This window comes from Polyodon spathula, chromosome 49 (assembly GCF_017654505.1).
Source record: "Polyodon spathula isolate WHYD16114869_AA chromosome 49, ASM1765450v1, whole genome shotgun sequence".
Taxonomy (NCBI): Eukaryota; Metazoa; Chordata; class Actinopteri; order Acipenseriformes; family Polyodontidae; genus Polyodon; species Polyodon spathula.
Window position 1 is genome coordinate 756,891 of NC_054582.1, and position 19,427 is coordinate 776,317.

Below are 19,427 nucleotides of genomic sequence, written 5' to 3' on the forward strand. Positions count from 1 at the left end.
TCTTTCCAATTCATTCCTCAGACTATACAATGTCCTGCAATGAACTGTAGATTGCAACGGCTTTTTAGAGAAACTGGGGCGGGAATATAACCTGGACTAAACTGTGCTGTGTAGAACATGTGGTCTAAGCCAAGACAACACAGATCATCTCCAGCTTCTGTATAATACTAAACATCAAATTCAATTCTAAAAAGAACAACAGACCCTAAGAACATTTACAATCCCCATTAATTTAGATCATTGTGTGCTTTTTTCCCCCTTTCTAATGCTAATGACGACTTGGAGTAAACAGCTCGGAGAATTGTTTTGTTTTCAGGTGCCAGCGTTTGATGTTTCAAGTCTCGTTAGCTTTTGCTTTAAATGACTAGACTTCCCGGGAAATGCAGTAGTAAAAGAGACAAGATGAAGTCTGGAAATGGAAAGATTTTATATAAAAAAAAAAAAGCTTGTAAAAATATCTACAATCCCGAACTGCCCTTGAAACGACAGTCCGAACAAAATACTCAAGTTGTCCTGTTGAATGAAGAGTGTGTTTTTCATTTGCATTGTAGGACAGTCGGCAAATACAGTGCTGAAACATGTAAAGGTCACAGTAAAAATTACAGGATTTATTTCATTCTCTGGTCATAAAAATGCTTTATTTAACCAGTCAAGAAGAAGAAGAAGAAGAAGAAGGAGGTGGTTTCCATGCAGTATTAAGGTGGAATCTTTATCAAAGCTCTAAAGTTTGGTATTGTGTCTCTTCCTTGTCGCTAGCTGCATTTAGGAAGAAGCATTTACAGTCTTTACTAACACACACACCCACACACACTACAACTCCACAGTATAGGCACTGAAGTTACTATGGCCAGAGTAGGTTTGTCGGATTATTTAAATTTTAACCTGAATGTGATTTTGCTATGTACAAATACAAAAAATAACAAAAAACACCCAAGGCTGTTCCTTGTGCGTTACAGAAAGATAAAGCTTACTCCTTAAATACCAATACCCCCCTCCCCCCCTCCCCTCCTCCTTGTCACATTACCTCTTCTGATGTCCGGAACATATTTATGTACAATTTGTCTGCAGGCAGTGGGTAAGCACTGTGTCTGTAAGGTTCAAGCAAATAAGAAATTACCTTTGCCTTGATTCTTCAAGAGAAGGATGGGTATTAAAAAAAACAAAACACCCTTCCCTTCAAATCTCAGGAAAGGGGTCCTAACAGCTTGTTTTTCTTTACTAAAAGAAAGTTGTCCGTTACTCTCCGATATGGCTAGAGCCCCCGGGCATGCGTTGCATCAACACGGCGAGGGCTTCATCTGCGGGCTCGTCACAGCTCTGCTAAAGAGGGGTGGGAGGGTCGGCCAGTCGGTCGCTCTCTCGCTCTGACTGTGGGACCCTGGATTTCCCTCTGCCTCCTCCTGTCTGGACAGGTCCCGGTCTTGGCCGTGTGTGGGGGGTGTCACTGCTGCCCCGATTTCTTCTCCTTCTGGAAGCTGAAGCTTGTCCTCCGACTCAGCTTCCGTTGTTTCTGAGCGAAGTAGTCTGCCCGAGATGTGCTGGCACGCGATTCCAGAATGTAGTTCACCTGGGAATCGAGAAGAAGAAAGGTGAAGCCAATTCCCCCTCCCCGAAAAATATAAAAATAAAAACCGGAAGCTCTTCATAGTGTGAGCCGAGGAGTGCTGGCAGTAGTGTCATCTACCTGTCCAGGGCAGGGCATGTCAATCTAGTAACCGATTCTGCATGGATTACTTTTCACAGAACACAGGGTGAATTTCACCCACGGGAGTAAAGGTTCAGTTCCTAGTTAATGCGAGATCTGTATCAAGCACGAAATAGGTGAGATACAGATACTGATAGATTTTAATTAATGCACTGAAAATGTCAACACTGTCTTGGAAGGGCGTGTGTTTGTAAGTGTGTGAAATAAAAACCTACATCACCTTACTATAGTAACAGTAATGTGGCAACAGCATATGTGCTGTATACATAGTGTGCCTGCATGGATAGCAATAAACTCCCATTGCATAGCAGTTCGATCCATTCCTAGTTTTACTACGAGTTTACTGAGATGCACCTGAGCTTGTTACCTACACACTGTGGCTAATCAAACTTGTAATAAAACCTGGAATGGGTGAAACTGCTATGCAATAGGAGTCTTATTTCCTGTTCCAGGTCACAGAGCGTCTTGTGACGGACAGACTGAGACACATTGAAATAAAACTGCTGGTGCCGAGACAAATCCAGTAGCTGTCACTAAATCAGAACATATGTTACTTAAACTATAACATAACAATAATTCAGGTTTGAGACAGCTCATAAAGCCTGGATTTAGTAGCTCAAATCCAAGGGTGATGATAACATAGATAATTTGTTAATGGAAGGTTAATGTCAGAATCAAAAGATAAAAACCGGTCCTTTGGCCCAGTCATAGCTGGTTAATACCTTGCAGCTCTGAACCTTTGCAGTTTTATGCACTGTAGGGTGTTACGGTTTCATTACGTTTTATGGCCAAAGGCATAAAAAAATATATAGTGAATATTTTCATGGCCAATAAAACCTTGGGTCTTTTGCTGGATAATACCACGCAACTGAAATCAGGGATATTGCAACAGGCAGAGGAGGAGAGGATCAAGCAAAACCAGGACATGCTTTTATTTTCCTCTTGGGTATCAGGATGCAGAATCCCAGCCTCCATACAGCAGCTCCAGCGCTGTGCTTGTGCTGAAGATTGCCGTGTAAAACAAGCTGCTTCAACTGTCTTTACAATGACTTGAAATAGGGCACGTCAGAGAAAGAATTACTTTAAACCCTTTCAATATTTTAATAAATGAGCTTCCGCACTTTTGTTCTTAATGAGAACACACACTCCACTTTCGAGTTCACAAGCAAGTACGTAGCAATTTTTTTAAACCCCCGATATGCTTTAGGGCAAAATAAAGAAACTATTATTACTATCATCATCATTATCATTACAGCTATTTTTTACAAGCGAACAAACAATCCTGACTTTGAAATACATCAATGCAAGTCGTGTGCATGCATACTTTGAAATACATCAATGCAAGTCATGTGCATGTATACTTTGAAATACATCAATGCAAGTCGTGTGCATGTATACTCTGAAATACATCAATGCAAGTCGTGTGCATGCATACTTTGAAATACATCAATGCAAGTCGTATACTTTGCTAGCTGCAATTCTGGTGTATGTAGCAAGTTCCAAGACCCCTGTGAGCAAAGTACTTTGCCAAAGTAATTCCCATTGGGTCATGGTGAGGGTAAGGTCCTTGTATTGTATTGTGATACCCACGTTGCAAAGAAACCTAAATTATGCTCAAACTATTACGAGCAATGTTGTGAATCAAATAACCTTACCCAGATAACTGAAACATCACGCACATTAAAATCCTTCAGCTCTGGATGAACACAGGGTTTATACCCACCCCGTACTATCACAAGTGTCACAGCACCTACCTTCAGCACTATTTCGTTGATGGTAGCAGCATCGGATTCAAAGTAGAGAGGTTTGTAGTCATGGCTGCTGAGATATGTCAGTTTAAATATTGCATGACCTGCAAGAAACAGAACAGCGTTAGTGCGCCGCCGAAAACATTTCAGACATCACGTCTGCGGACAGGGAACAGAACAAACAGGTGGAGGGACACGAGCGTCCCTTCAGAGCAACAGGACGAAGTGGAAAGACGTCAGGGATCAGAACAAACAGGTGGAGGGACACGAGCGTCCCTTCAGAGCGACAGGACGAAGTGGAAAGACGATAGGGATCAGAACAAACAGGTGGAGGGACACGAGCGTCCCTTCAGAGCAACAGGACGAAGTGGAAAGACGACAGGGATCAGAACAAACAGGTGGAGGGACACGAGCGTCCCTTCAGAGCGACAGGACGAAGTGGAAAGACGACAGGGATCAGAACAAACAGGTGGAGGGACACGAGCGTCCCTTCTGAGCGACAGGACGAAGTGGAAAGACGTCAGGGATCAGAACAAACAGGTGGAGGGACACGAGCGTCCCTTCAGCGCGACAGGACGAAGTGGAAAGACGACAGGGATCAGAACAAACAGGTGGAGGGACACGAGCGTCCCTTCTGAGCGACAGGACGAAGTGGAAAGATGACAGGGATCAGAAGAAACAGGTGGAGGGACACGAGAGCGACAGGACGAAGTGGAAAGACGACAGGGATCAGAAGAAACAGGTGGAGGGACAGGAGCGTCCCTTCAGAGCGCCAGGACAAAGTGGACAGATTACAGGGATCAGAAGAAACAGGTGGAGGGACACGGGCGTCCCTTCAGCGTGACAGGAGGAAGTGGAAAGACGCCGACAAGCTTCTCATGTCATTTCAACTGGAGGCAAACCTCGTCTGCGCGGCAGCTGAACCCCTTTTATAATAAAAGTTAAAATCCCTGCTTGTCACAACGCAGGAGATGCAAAATCAATCATCTGGGTAGTTAGGGCCCTGTGTAATCCTGGAGGGAAAAGACTGGGAGCTGGATAATACTGGAAGCTAAAGTGCAGGCAGCACTAAGGATGGCGTTTACATTCTGTATACAGTACTATACATAGATAACAACATTAGAAAGTTTACAAACGAGAGGAGGCCATTCGGCCCATCTTGCTCGTTTGGTTGTTAGTAGCTGATTGATCCCAGATTCTCATCAAGCAGCTTCTTGAAGGATTGCAGGGTGTCAGCTTCAACGACACACACACGTTTTTTTTAGGATGCAGGGTGGGTGATGTCAGACCACCGTTCTAAACTTTGCCCCTTTGTTTCCTCGTTCCCTTTCTCTTTCAAGCAGTGCTGTACAGAGCCTGTAGCTCTAGGTTTTACAGCTATAAAGGCCACTCTAGCACAGAACTTCAAGGAAAGTTTCTTTCTCAAAGAGTCAGCGTCTATTCCTTGCCCCGCGGATATTAAGGACATACACTGGGCTCCATTCATTTAAAGCATCACCTTAAAATTTTCTCATTGGATAAATCTGTGGTCAGCAAATTACAGGCCTCAGCATTCTATCATAATATGTTAATTAAACACCATTATGATACACTAATCATTAACATAAATTCCCTATCCAGAAATTGTTTAATAATTAAAAAAACCTTTAAAAGCAATTGACAAATTAGCCTCTGGTGGTGATAATGTCCAATCTATTTTAAAAGTCTCACTGAGAGGGGGAAAAAAAAAAAAAAAAGAGATTTCTAATTGAAGGCTAATTAGTATGTTAATGTATTCGTGTTTTGTGGTTGCTGATAGAGATTTGAATGCAGAGATGCTTTAGAAACCATTCAGTAGAATAACACTGATTAGATGACATTATGTTTTTTTTTTTTTATGGGGGGAATGGTCTATGTTCTAGACAAGTCAGAAACCTACAGCACACACAGGGTCAATGCAACGGTCATTTTCACAGCCTTAACAATTGCCACGCTAATAAATACAAATTTAAAAGCAACCCAGATTCCAGTAGTAGTACCCACTGCACGTAACTTCTTAATTCCCAAAAGCAAGCCTTTATATTCTGGTTTGATTGGAGTCGACTATAATCAATTAAAGCAATTAAGTTGTTCCATGTTGTTTTGTTTTTTTTCTCTTTAAAGAGGGTGCAGATAATACTGCTTGAAAACTACAGAATCAGAGTGTCTTGGGAAATACAACAACACTAAGTGAAAGACAATGCGTCAGATGAAAATTTAAAAAAATGGTTCTGCTAATGGATTTTCAACTGAAAACAGCTTTTACTCAAATCAGTCTTTTCAAAGAGCTCTCAGTTATAAAAGTAATCGTGCAGTGAAGCTCGACACTGATTTATTTTATATTTTGATTTTATTTTTTTGTAAGTGACTTAACTCTTCCCTTTCCCAAACCAGTTCAGAAAACCAGCAATTAAAAGTTAAAGGAAAGCTCCTCAGCTATCAAAATTTTAACCCATATATATATATATATCCGATTGGACATGTTCCGATCCCATCAAGCAATCAGATAAAGCTTCTCACCCCTACACTCTGAGCACCCATTTTACATGAAAGAGTTAACACGGTTTCCATGGAAACATGACTCTCACAACCCCCCCCTTCAAATTTTTGTTTATTTCACCTCTGTACTAATGACCTCGACAGAGCGAGGAAGGGCAGGCAAAGTGATAGCCTTTTACTGCAGAAACCACATGTTTTAACCCAGCAGCTAAAACACGAAGCCTCTACTGCGTTCTTCTATAGGAAGCACGCTCTATAGGGCTTTCTTTGAATCCTATGTACAGGTATGCAGAGTACATTACTTGCAGACCGCTGACTCTGTTGCAAGCCGTGGAATGCGAAAGGGCAAGTTCATCAGTAGAATGCGATTAGGCATTTGCAGGTAGAACGTCTAGCATTCATGCCTCGCTGCTTCACAATGCAGCTGTGCTCTTCAATCTGCTCCCGATCAAGATGTTACCCTTATTGCTCGGGGAAATTTAAAAAAAAAAAAAAAAAAAAAAGAGGAGAAGAGAAACCCCTTGGAAACGGCAGACAATTTTAATAATGCGTCGAAGCATGACAAATAGAGTGAAAAGCAGAACAGGAAAACCTACAATTGGAATTATGATGAGCAGTGTGTGTAACTGGACTCTATAAAGCACTGACACGTACAGTAGCTTTTTAAAAACAGCCGGTTCTTGGAAGAGGACTCCCTTTGCAAAGCCCCAGATAGGAGACTCCAGCTATCTTTCTAGCTGAACCGTGCGAGAAAACCTGAAGATTTCATCTCTTTCTCTGTCTAGTTAATGAAAGTCTCCAGTGAAGTGTAAAGTTACCGCACACACTTTCGAGGAGTTTACACCTCTGTTTGGAGCAGGAGCTCCGTTTTAATTAAAAGCAGCCCTGGGCTGTGCAGGGCTCACGGAGCAGTGCCATTCCTCTACAAAGCAACCATCTTCCACAGCGTGCTTCCCCTGTCTATTGGAATGGGGCAGTGCCATTCCCCTACAAAGCAACCATCTTCCACAGCGTGCTTCCCCTGTCTATTGGAATGGGGCAGTGCCATTCCCCTACAAAGCAACCATCTTCCACAGCGTGCTTCCCCTGTCTATTGGAATGGGGCAGTGCCATTCCTCTACAAAGCAACCATCTTCCACAGCGTGCTTCCCCTGCCTATTGGAATGGGGTCCAGGACCAATGCAAACGCCTGGAAATGCTGGCAGCCAAATATCCAATCCTTGTTACTAATAACAAAAACAGCTCCTCCTTTGACACTGTTTACAGGAGGAGTTACTGTGTCTGTGGTAATGCAGGATGCACGAGTGCCAGTCATGTGTCAGGCATGTTAATACCATATACACAGGACATCCACCGATAATTTAACCCTGTAATAAAACCGAGGAGGCTATTAGGTGTCACTACCACAATGCCATTTATTTAGCAAAAGCAACACATTTAGAACTGTAGCAGCACAGTCTATTTACAGATTATAAACTGCATGCTCTGACCACTATAGCAGCTCTCTCACTAGCATTTAGCTACATTTTTAACCATTTCATTTTAACTGCAAACAAAATACAAAAACATTACGCTGAAGTGATGCCCTCTCTCGGGGTCGATGCCTCCAATAGATAGATGTTTGTTCTAAAGAATTACACCCCACATCTCTAAAATGCATCACAAAGAGCCGATATGAATGAGGTTATTAAAACGTTCCTGGTTTTTACACTGCACTATGCCAACTTGACCTCTGCGAAGGTCGACAAATGTTACAAAAGATACCTTCCCTCTGAAGACGGAATGCAATGCATTAATTAGTCCTCATCTGTTCCAGATCTGGGGTTAACTCTCACGACACCTCTGTCAGCCCCAGAACAAGATTTAGAAAGTGCTTGTACCGTTCCTGACAATTCAATGAGGTGCTACCCTAGGGATTGTGGATTAAATTCGATTCAACAAAACTGAGCCTGGACCAGCCTGGAACTGTAATTCCAATTATCAAAATTAATATTAATTTACACACATATTTTAAACTAGAGCAGAGATAGGAAACCGAAAATCATTTTACAGCTCTGTGGCGACTGAAGTGGAAATTAAACTTTTAAAATACAAGTTCAAATTTACTGCAAGTACTGTAGCATTATAAAAAGGAAGGGAGGGAGGGAGGGCATAATATTTTAAAATCATTAAATATATAATACATTGTTCGTATCACTGGCTTTAAAATAATAACAGATCCATCGTGTTTCATTCTGGGCCTGTCAGGCTAGGGTGGTACAAGCATCCAAATTGCCAGAGACAAGCTGTCTGTCTCACAATCAAAAGCAGTGAATTTTTACAAATGATTCACTCCTTGCCATTCAGACCTGCGTCTTTACCGTTTTTCATTTAGACAAAGAGCATTCCTGGAAAGCAGAGCAGTTTATAATGTTTGAAAACGTTACGCAGTATGAGGAGACCCTGTTTTATAAAGGACAAGAATAAAAAAAAGAAAAAGAAAAAACTACCCTCTCTCTCTGTTTTAGTTTGTTACGCAAAGCCACCTAAAAGAAAAAAAAAATATACATATTTTTAAAGTAAACCAGTTAATATGACATGTTGACAAGTTTTTACTGGTAATACTCAGACAATTTTAATGGTTTACCTGTAAAATAAAAAAATTTAAAATAATCCAGACATTAAACATTATGGATTGGATTTGAAATCCACAGCTATAAAGAGTGGTCAGAATTAGCACCCATACTGGATGTACTGAGAATAAAGCCCACATACTATCTCCTGCAAACTGGCAGCCACATTAACAGCTCAGACTCTGAAACCGCTGTGCCACCCACTGCCTCATCCACATCCTTCTTAATACACAATTCAGCGGGGAATTCATTCGGTCTGCGGCCTAAAGGCTTTTCCCCTGTACAGAATGTCACAGGCTGTCCTGCGATGAAGCAGGTTCTTAATTCGGCTTCTCAAAGGTGTTTTTTGTGTTTTTATTTTTCCCCCGGTGCGTTCAGTAAATCAAGGCTCAGACCCCCACCCTGCGTACCGAACCCAGCCCTGGCAGCAGCAGCCTTGCTTTAGGAAGAGATGGTAAATAAATCAGAGTGTGCACTAAGCGCTGCTTCCACACGGCAATCGCCTCCTTCACTGCGTCGGCACCTCATCAATCACCCCATTGTCTGCTTGAAAGGCGAGCCTTGTAAATGTCATATCCACTCAAACCCAAGGAGAAGCGAATCAAAATGCGCCGAGGACTTTTTAATTGGATAGTGTAATTAAACTAAAAAAAAACCAACAACCACCCCGCTAGACTGCTGGCTTTGACAGGACAGATGAAGACCCCTTTTAATAGGGCTATGAAAATGTATTTGCTAAAAGGATGAGGCAATGTGCAGCATACGATTGGGCGCCCTTATGTGTCAATTTTATTTATGATTTTTCAAAAAGAAAAAAAAGGAGAGAGAGAGAGAGAGAGAAGGAAAAAAAAGGGCCAGGAACTTTCTGTTTCATTAAATGCATCGGTTGTTTTAACCGTTTGTGTAATGAACCAATTAGGAATTACAACAATATAAAAGTCATTCTTTAGACAATTAAAACATTTTATACACAATGCTGGTATTGTACAAGAAGCTAAACTAGATGCCTACTCTAATACAGAGAAACAACCCAGTTTAGTTGCTCTATTGCTGGGTTGTATTATTATTATCATTACTATTATTATTATTATTATTATTCTATAGTGCCTTCCAGTCCCTGGTTTTGATTTCCTCATTCCATAATCTCAGCTGGCTCAACCTGCTGTACACAACTTATTTGTTCAAGTCTAACAAATTGTGAAGACTAGAAGTATCTACTAGTAGCTTGCAAAATGTAATATGAAGTTTCCAGGCAGACAGCGCCAACCGGTGATTGCATGTTGTAACTGCAGTTACTTTGAATTGGACTTTTTAATGGATATTTTTTCTTTTTTTCTTTTTTTTTTTTTTTTCAGCCACAGCACAATTCAATTATTAACCTTTTGGTTAAGTAATAGCCATTGTACATGTGAACTCCACTCAAATACATGCTGCTGTTTCTGTTACAACTCTGGGTTAGTCAGTTTCACTTGGCTGTGTTCTGTGAAAAATATGTACTTCAGAAAAGTAAAAATTCATTTTTAAATGGGCAACACTTTCTATTCCTATATATATTTTAATACCTCCCCTGACATGATCTATAAAGCGGAGATGAGCACATTAATTAAACCCAGACCATCAAAAAGAGAGCGAGAGAGCGAGAGTGAGAGAATGCAGGAGAAAGGGAGGCAGACACTGAATTAACACATGTCAGCTACCTCTGGTTTTAAATGAAAACTACATAAAAGCCATACTGCCATCAGTTCGCCTATCACCGGCAGCCAGCGTGAATTGTGCTGGAAAAGCTATTTTCATGCAGCCTCCCAATTCAAAGGGAAAGACTGACTTGTGCAGTGACATCAATCAAAGAGAGGTGCGCGCTGGCAGCTCGCAACAGAAAGGAGGGGTCAAAGGTTGCAGGTTAAAGAAAAAAGCCAAGCTCCACTTCAGCTGTAATATCTCCTCAGTGGAAGTCTTGGAAAGGTACCCCCTTCTGTATTAACCCGCCTTCATTAATCTTCTTGCCATCTCCTCTAACTAGCCATGCAGAACCGCTCGATGGAAAGCTATATAATAGGGAAGGCCCAATGCCAATTACTAGGTTAACATTCTGTTCAGCCCCAGTGCAACAAAGGAATGAGAACTTGAGAGGATATCTAGGCTGCAGCGAGCAAAGCATGCTATTAAAGAAAAAAAGAACAAAGCACATCAACCACTACTACTGCGAGCTACCTGGATATTTCTTGACCTGTTATATGATGCGCGCTCGGTGACGACAATGTCAAGCCTTCCTGCGTCAAAGAGGTGACTGGCTGTCAGTTTGCAGACAGATGTGTATGTCTTATAATTTGTATAAGGGGAACAGTATTCCCCATTTCCCCCCTCTAGAACTTCATTAAGGTAGAAGGAATCGTGCTGGAGTTTAAAACACAGACTCCCCACCCAGCCCCATTCCTCCTCAGCAACCACTTGGCCAGAAAACCTAGCAGGAGGAAAAATTATTTTTTCATTATAAAAGAAACATTTATTTTACTTGATTTTTTTGTTTGTGTTTTTTTTTTTTTTTTTTAAACAAGATGACCGCCATTGCCAAAAATGAGAAATCACTGTGTACACACGTGACCGTGCTGACAGGGTGACTGTGCAGAAACCTCTTTTTGAAAACGTATTGCTGGTCTGACAGCACCTGTTAATGTCAAAAAAACACCAAAAGGGGGGGCTAGGAATCCAGCCGGTAATTGTGATACGAGTTTCAGCATATTAAAACCACACACAGACACACTTGCAGTCATTCTTCAATGGGCTAAACTAGTATAAAACAGCCCAGTATCTTCATTATTTACTGTTGTTAGATGCGCGGGGGGTTTGGGATATGATAATATTACAGTGATGTGAAGGCATGGGCGTTTTGATTATCCAACATCCTGAAATCATTTTTGCTTGCAGCTGCGTGGTTTGTCTTTTGAAGGGGTCTCTTAAAACCCCTAAAACTAGTTAAAAAAACAACAAAAATGGGCTACGATTAAAAGAGTCTTATTTGTTCCCCTCCCTACCCCATAGGCAAAACTGAGATAAACCGCATCATAGCCACCAGCAGGTGTCTCTATTGTTCAATACATTTACCAATAGACTATTGGACGCAGTATTTACTACCCAACAAACACGAGGACAAAACAGAACTTGTATTTAAACAGGTTGTGAAAATGTTTAATTAAGGTTGATTTACTTCTCCCTCTGGCTCTGCATAGTCAAGTAAGATCACAATTAACCCTTTAGTGCCCACAAATGTGTACATCATATATTCCCCAACCCTGTAATGCAATTTGTTCCTGTTGAACACGCCAGTGTTACGTGCACGTCCCTCAGTATGCACTAGATGGCAGCACCAATGGTCACAGCTGCCTCTAAAGGACATGGAGTTTGCTTGGGACTGTATTCGTGACTTTAGGGCCTTTGCACGGAGCATGACGTGTCACATGGACGTTTATAGAGGCACTTGATAATTTAGCTGTTTATAAATACACCTTGTAATGCAAACCCAATACTTGTTCTGCAATCCTGCCCCTTTTTAAGCCATTGACAGACAGACAGATGGACAGAAATAATCACAGCATCACCAACTGACAGTTAGACATCTTTAACAATATAAAGAAAGAAAGAAAGAAAGAAAGAAAGAAAGAAAGAAAGAAAGGATAAAAAGGCAGGTTCAAAGTCATACAGTGTTTATGCAGTCCCCAGCAGGCGAGGAGATAACACATATTTCTGTTTGGAGAGATACAATCCAGAGACCAAACATATTACAGGGCTCACAATTTCATATCTATTCCTCCCACTCCTGCTTTCCAATAATTCATTCATTGATGCCCTCCGAATTTATTATTTTTTTTTTTTTTGTGTAACATCTGCTGCATACGTACGTACATACATCACTGTGCTGATAGAAATCACAGGCGGAATTGGCAATATACTGTGAACAGCAGACTAACGCAGATTAAAAAACTTCCACGCTACAGTCAAAATGGAAGCGGCACAGGAGAGGGGGGATTATCATTGGTTTATCACAGGCCGTGTAAAATGATTTTAGGTTTAGAGCGATAAAAAAATAAATAAAGAAGAAGACAGTGATGGCTACAGAAAATAAAGCTTTTAGCCTCGGTCCATTCATTTCTATGTGTGCTAAATTTCCAAGCCAATTTAAAAAGAAAGGAAAAACGGACAGAGCGAGCAAGAGAGAGAGAGCTGTGCAACTCTGACACATGCAACCCTAACGACGTGCTCCGCTCTCATCGGGAGACAGAGGTCATAAACAAACAGAGCTACTCACTCGGGCTCTTCTCTTCCACAAGGTCACAGGCGCAGAGGAGGTCAGAGTCGATTGAAATGGGTTTCTGCCTGATCCAAAACTTGGTGCTGGCCTTCTGATTAGTAACAGGGTCTATCTCCACCTTCTCTCCAGAGATACCTGCGAGGCAGAGGAACAGGGTGGGACAGAAAACCGGTGGGCTGCGTGAGCGATTTTATATCAACCTTTTGACACACTTTATCAATATTAAACAGAAAAAAAATTCTATATATATATATATATATATATATATATATATCTCCGTGCTGCATTGTAACCAGTGTTTGGAGCAGAAAACCATGCGAGCAGTTATAATCAAACTTAGAGACTGTAATGCAACAAGGGGAAGCTCAGAAATGCATCATTACAAAAACAAAGAACCACAGGCACACGTCAAGGGGTTTGCAGTTCACTTTTATTTTGGAATATCTAAAAAAAAAAGTAGCAGATAGCACATAAACACTACCAGGGAAGGCCATCGCCCCAGTAAGTAAACTGTGTGTGTGTGTGTGTGTGTGTGTGTGTGCGTGCGTGCGTGTGTGTGTGTGTGTGTGTGTGTGTGTGTGTGTGTGAGTGTGAGTGTGTGTGCGTGTGTGTGTGCGTGCGTGCGTTGTGTGTGTGTGTGTGTATATTGTACAGCAGCTGCCCGAATCTCAGGCGATGCAATACCAAAAGCCCTGAACAGATGCTGAATCAAACTTTAATGAAAATATTACCTGCAAAATAAACCCCCAGAAAACCACTAGTGAACTTGGAAACTTGTTTCATGACCTTGTTAAATGTATCCACAGCTCTAGAATTCAGCAAATACTGAAATAGTATCACATAAGGGGCATATCAGATTTAAATAAATAACTTAAAAAAAACGCATAGCAATGTCAAAGGATTTGGATATATGGGACAATCCATATTAAAAAAAACATGCGACGTGCTCCAATTTGTAATTGATGTCCCTTTTATTGGAGGGTCAGGAGTCCAGGTTATCTAACATTAGGGAGCGATCCTTTTATCTAACATTAGGGAGCATTTTTTTTTTGTTTCTCAGCAAAACCTATTAAAAACATTAAATTATAGGCAGACGCAAACAAACATTCTTTTAAAAGGTACTGAAATATTTTAGGAGTCGATTCCATCGATCTAAACAGTTTGGAATCTGCATACTCCCACTGCATATACAGTGTACTTCACATGAAAACTAACCTCTAACTGTGTGTGTGTGTGTGTAAAAGGGGTAGTAGATTCAATGAAGAGAACAGACCCCCCCTGTCTGTCTTGGGCAAGAACCAGTCGGCTGCCAGTGTTGAAAAAACAAATAAATAAAACACCCAAGACCGCAACAGTATAACATGTTTATACAAAAGCGCTGAAATGTGTTTTGAGACCATTTTCATAAAAGATATCCCCGCAGTCAATTACAAGTGAAATCAGTTGTTTAATCAAGTTAGTCTGTATCATTGTAATGATTGTAGCTTTGTCATTAATACTGTTGCTGCGGCATCATTTGTCATTAATGGTGCTTCAAACTGTGCCATCCAATTTACTGCGTGTGAAACCCAATGAGGGTAGTTGAGTGAGTGTTAGTGAAGCCGTCGCATTACAGATTGGTTATTAGCACAGTGACTGAGGGCTCCAGCTTAAGATTTAGCACACAAGACAAAGCCACAGTGACCTCCATACCCATTAACCAGGTAGCCAAATGCTGCCATTAACTCTGCTGGGCTTCAATGCATTACTGAGGAATCAAGGCATGCCCGATCTGAGACAGCGGTAATATTATTATACCGATACTATGCAGTTAGCTGGCTCCTGCAGAGCCCCTGCATTACCCAAATTATTCATTATATAAAAAAAAAAATAAAAAAAACCACAGCAACACAGTTAAAAAGGGACAGGCCAACAAGAAAACGTGTTTTAATAAATACCAAAAATAAAACATTGTGGGTGTTTTTTTGTTATTTAGATTTATTGCACAGCTGGGGGGTACAATCGGAGATTATTTATTCTTATAAAACATAACTGTGCAAGGAATACAATGCATTTACCGGTGCACAAATGCTACAAGAATGCATTTGCAAAATGAAAACCGAATTACTGTAAGCTGGATGTAGGGGGGGTCACAATACCAACTCCAACCACTTCACTTGCACTAGTTAGCGAGTTCAGGGGGTGTGTTAAACTTGTAAGATGCCTTAAACCCCACACTGCTCACTGCACAGCAGATACAATACTCCTTCACTTTAAAGGTAAAATACAGAACATGCAGGCAGACATGATTGAACTGATTACTAAACAACAGCGGGCGTGGCTTTCTGACTGGGGGGCTGTTTCTAAGTTTGGTCTGGTAGCTTCAAAAGCCACGGAGCCAGTCAATATTGTTAATGCACCTTGTTAATTTGATGGGATTTATCAAGTAACTTCGCTGGAAAAAAAAATACATAAAACTGTTCCAGATGAACAGATGATAGTGACATGAATTAAAGCAATAGAACAATACTAGCATATAAACCAGAAATGACACCCAAAGTGGCTCTTGATTTATTGCCATCCTGAGTTTGGTACTGGGCTTCCATGTATATTAGTGCTACAAATCTGGGTCCATTTAGCAGGAAGATGCTCGTACATACATCACTGACTCCTGCTCCAAGCCAAGGTCACTCCCCATTGCATCAATCTTCTCAGCACAGGCTACTTCACACAGCACCACTTTTGTAACTGTCTCAGATGTAATAGAATCTTTTCTCCCCCCTCGCTTCATCTTTCCCTTATCATGTGAAATATAAATTCAACTTCTACTCTTCTTTTTATCTTTAAAACATTCCTCGAACCTCATCCTTTTTATTTGCGCCACTCGTTTCAAGTGGAGGTTAGTGTTAATGCTTTCAGAGTCTCCTTCGGCTGCAGCGGTTCCAGAGGACTTGGAAGCACGCTTAATATCCCCTGCATTTTCTGATTAATATCGATTTGTGTGTGCTCGCTATCATCCTCTATTGCAGTTTCTGCCTAGATCCCCACGTTTAAAAACGCTTCTGAAAAGACTCCTCACAGCTGAGTGTGGGGACGTGAGGAGCTGTGGAATCCTAAATCATTAAGGATCCGATACAAACCAATAGTGAGCCTTTAAATGTTTGATAGCAGACATGTATTGACAACAGACTATATCAACATGGTGTTACAAGAAGCACGTTTCATTAACAAAGTAAAACCAAAAAATAAATTGCTTGTTAATAATGAAAACCATTAATAACACATGTATAGATGCCTTATAAATGAATTCTTGAACTAAAATGGGACCACGCCATCTCTGTTAAAGCTTTCACTCTCTTGCACCCATGTGATCCATGCCCTAGATAACAACCTTTGTGTGTGCATATGTGCGTGTGTATATAAATATATATATTTTTTAAAGCAAATCCCAATGGTATATATATACACATTGTTTCCATTAGCATCTACAGAGATGTGTAATGAGACAAAATGACACATTAATGAAACGTATTGAAATACTCAAGTTGTCGAACGTCCAAGACGATACAAGTGCAAGAACCGGAGCCCTCAACCCAAGCACATGTCATTCCCAGCTGTCACAACTGTGTAGGGAAGTGGCTTAAATGGTAAGCAATCAGTTCAGGTAGAGGCCCATTACAAACAAATAGACTTCGCAAAAAATCAATGCAATGCCAATAACGCACACTGCAGCTCACTCCTGTTCTATTTATGCCACCTAGAGATACAGGTTTTTTTTTTTTGTTGCCGTTTGTTGACACCAGAGCACACGTGGATCTATTTATTAATAATAAAAACTGTAATCTGCTGCTGAGGATAAATGAATCAAGGTAAGCATTGGTTCACGTCTGTACGGATTTATACTTTCCAAAATAAAAAGATCATTTAGGTTTTAATATTTACCAGAATGAACTTTTGACATAATCTGCTTTTATTAATGAACTCCAGCTGTACTTGCTTGATCATTATTTTCATCTTCTATAAAAACTCTGCTCAAATGATATATTATTTAATGGCATTTTTATTGCCGGGAGAATAAATAAGAAAGATTAATGCAGCTTAATTTTGAACATGCCACATAAATCAGGTCCCGGCTACATGTGAATTCCACGTGCCTTCCGCGAGGTACAGCGCCCAATAGGTAAACTACAAACTAGTGAGGCTCAGTGGCCTATGAGGAGACCCTGTAGTCTCTGGAACCATGTGTACGAATGCACAGCCAGTCACACAAGAAACACTTTAATACTGCAATCATTATGAAGAAAAAGTAGAAAACCATGACATAGATGCGCCTTCTGTAAGCGAGACATGCACATGGACACACAGGTAGCTGCACACATCCCCACACGGACTCCTCTTCCCAATAACCCACTCCTTTAAAAGCCCACAATATAATAAAAGACCTCACCGTATCCACTACGGGGGGGTGGTGGTATAACGGCATAAGAAGCGGTCTTTGTGTTGAACAGGGAGCAGTTCACCCATAGTGCAAAGCACAATCCAGCACAGATGTGGAGGGCCAGTCAGTAGCTGGTCGTCCTTCCAACCGATTCACTGATGCTGCTTTGTGCCAGTCCCCTGATAACAGCTTATTTGATTGGTTCCTTCTTCTTGTTATTTATTTTATATTTTTTTAGTGTTTTATTTATTTATTTTTCTAAACAGCAATAAACCAGCCGTCCCCGTAGTTAACCCCTGCGACTCCTTAATCTAGCGCACTTAAATACTCAAGAGGATGTTGGTGCGACGCTTAAATCAGGTTCTGCAGAAACACACGGCACGCTGGGTAACCCGAGACCCCTTACGTGTGGCAACAAAATAACAGACATTTAGTGTCCAGGTCGTTAAACGCTGGTTTATAACTTATTAAAAATGCACATCAGTTAAGATTGATTTCTTTGTTACTGCGTCTAGTAAATAACTAAAACTATAAAAAGCAATGTTGCAAATCACTGACGTACCACAAAGGACATCATACTCCAAAGGCACCGTTTTATACATCGTGCAACACATGATGAAGATTTGCAATTCTACTTTAACTGCAAAGGTGATCTGGTATGGGTCATGGTGAATTGGGTAAATATGCAAATAAATATAGAAATGCACATCAATAAATAAATACTGACCTGCATGAATGCACAGTTAAAGCCCTGGATAAACTACTACTGATTGACATTCTTCCCTCTCCCATCGCCCTGTGAAGGATGCTTCACATATTTTTTTTTACCTATGTATCTCCTGCAAGGGACTCTGCACCCCCATGTCTGCTCAGGAATTGATCTGTCCGTTCCATTTTATTATTTTATTTTTTTAGCTGATCGGTTGCGCTACTGCTTCTCTCAATAGACCCGGACTCCAGATAAAATCAATCAGTCAGGCAGAGACAAAAATCAGGTTCTTCCCTGGCCAACTTGAGAGGTGTCACTCAAAAACAGCTGACAACTTCACCGCCTGTCTGTCACCAAGCCTGCATGAACCAAGACCCTGATGCAAGAGAGCTAGAGGCTAGGAAACAGGCACTAAATAAAACATACAGAAGCATTTACTACAACCTTGGGCATCAGAGTGGCAGCTGGATCCTAGAGCCCATCTATATCACAGAACGCAGACAGACGCCTTCTACACCTCACATAAATGAAGGCGGTCCAAGATTGCTGTCGGGGTGCGGTGGGGGGGGGTGTCTATGAAATCAAAACAATGCTATTCGTGGAAAAAAAATAGCATACAAGTATTTGTTAACAATGAGACCCCTACTTCACCTCTTTAATTTCAAACCGAAGATCATTACTATCCACCTCTTTAGCAGAACTGTGTTAGCGTTCAACTTCTGTCTTTAAAATCTATTGGCTGTTATTTCTCCGATAGGCTGAGGAGAGGAATAAAGTGAGTGAGTTGTTCTAACTTTAATAAGGAAAGACACGTTTCCAATAAGTATAACGTTAATTCTGCCATTTATTTTCCGCAAGGCAGTTAACAGGCTTTATTAAATAGCAGTATTATATTCACTCCAGTGCCATTTTTAACAATTTACTTCAATTAGGATCCTAAACCAATGTTTTCCAATTGGCGTGCAGCTCCGATTCGATGTACTGTATTTCCACGGTTTTCGAGTCTCACAAGGAACTGTCAGGCGGTTTAAGACATCTGTAAAGGTGGATATCCAGACAGGGCTGATTAAAAGAGACATGGCCCTTGTAACTCAGGACATGGGTCAGCCCCCTTCACTTTCAAACATGTTGAACCATTTGCTTCCCCAAACAGCTATCCTCCCTTTTCACCATTTATCTTCGCTGCTCTATCATGACCTTTCCAAGCATTCACTTCTGACAGCTTCCAGACACAGAGTCAAACTTCACTGGAAGCAACGTATCACACAAACTGTCACGAGCAAAAACACATCGCCTCACACCAGCCAGCCTCGACATGGGCGTAGAGATCCTCCTTCAACGAGACAGTTCAAAACACAGTCAAAACATTCCTGCACTCGGGGAAACTGATACAGAGGCCCTTCACTTTCCAGA

General features: G+C 41.1%; 1 protein-coding gene across 1 annotated transcript in view; it reads right to left on the reverse strand.

Annotated features, from left to right (window-relative positions):
• Positions 1–404: 404 nt before the first annotated feature.
• Positions 405–19,427, reverse strand: part of LOC121306677 (target of rapamycin complex 2 subunit MAPKAP1-like) — a 49,272-nt gene continuing 30,249 nt past the window's right edge. The window contains exons 8-10 of the mRNA XM_041238508.1: positions 12,886–13,023; positions 3,460–3,557; positions 405–1,567 (exon numbers count right to left, since the gene is read on the reverse strand). Coding sequence (XP_041094442.1) covers positions 1,442–1,567; positions 3,460–3,557; positions 12,886–13,023 — 362 coding nt within the window. The 3' untranslated portion in view covers positions 405–1,441. The remainder of the gene's footprint in view (positions 1,568–3,459; positions 3,558–12,885; positions 13,024–19,427) is intronic.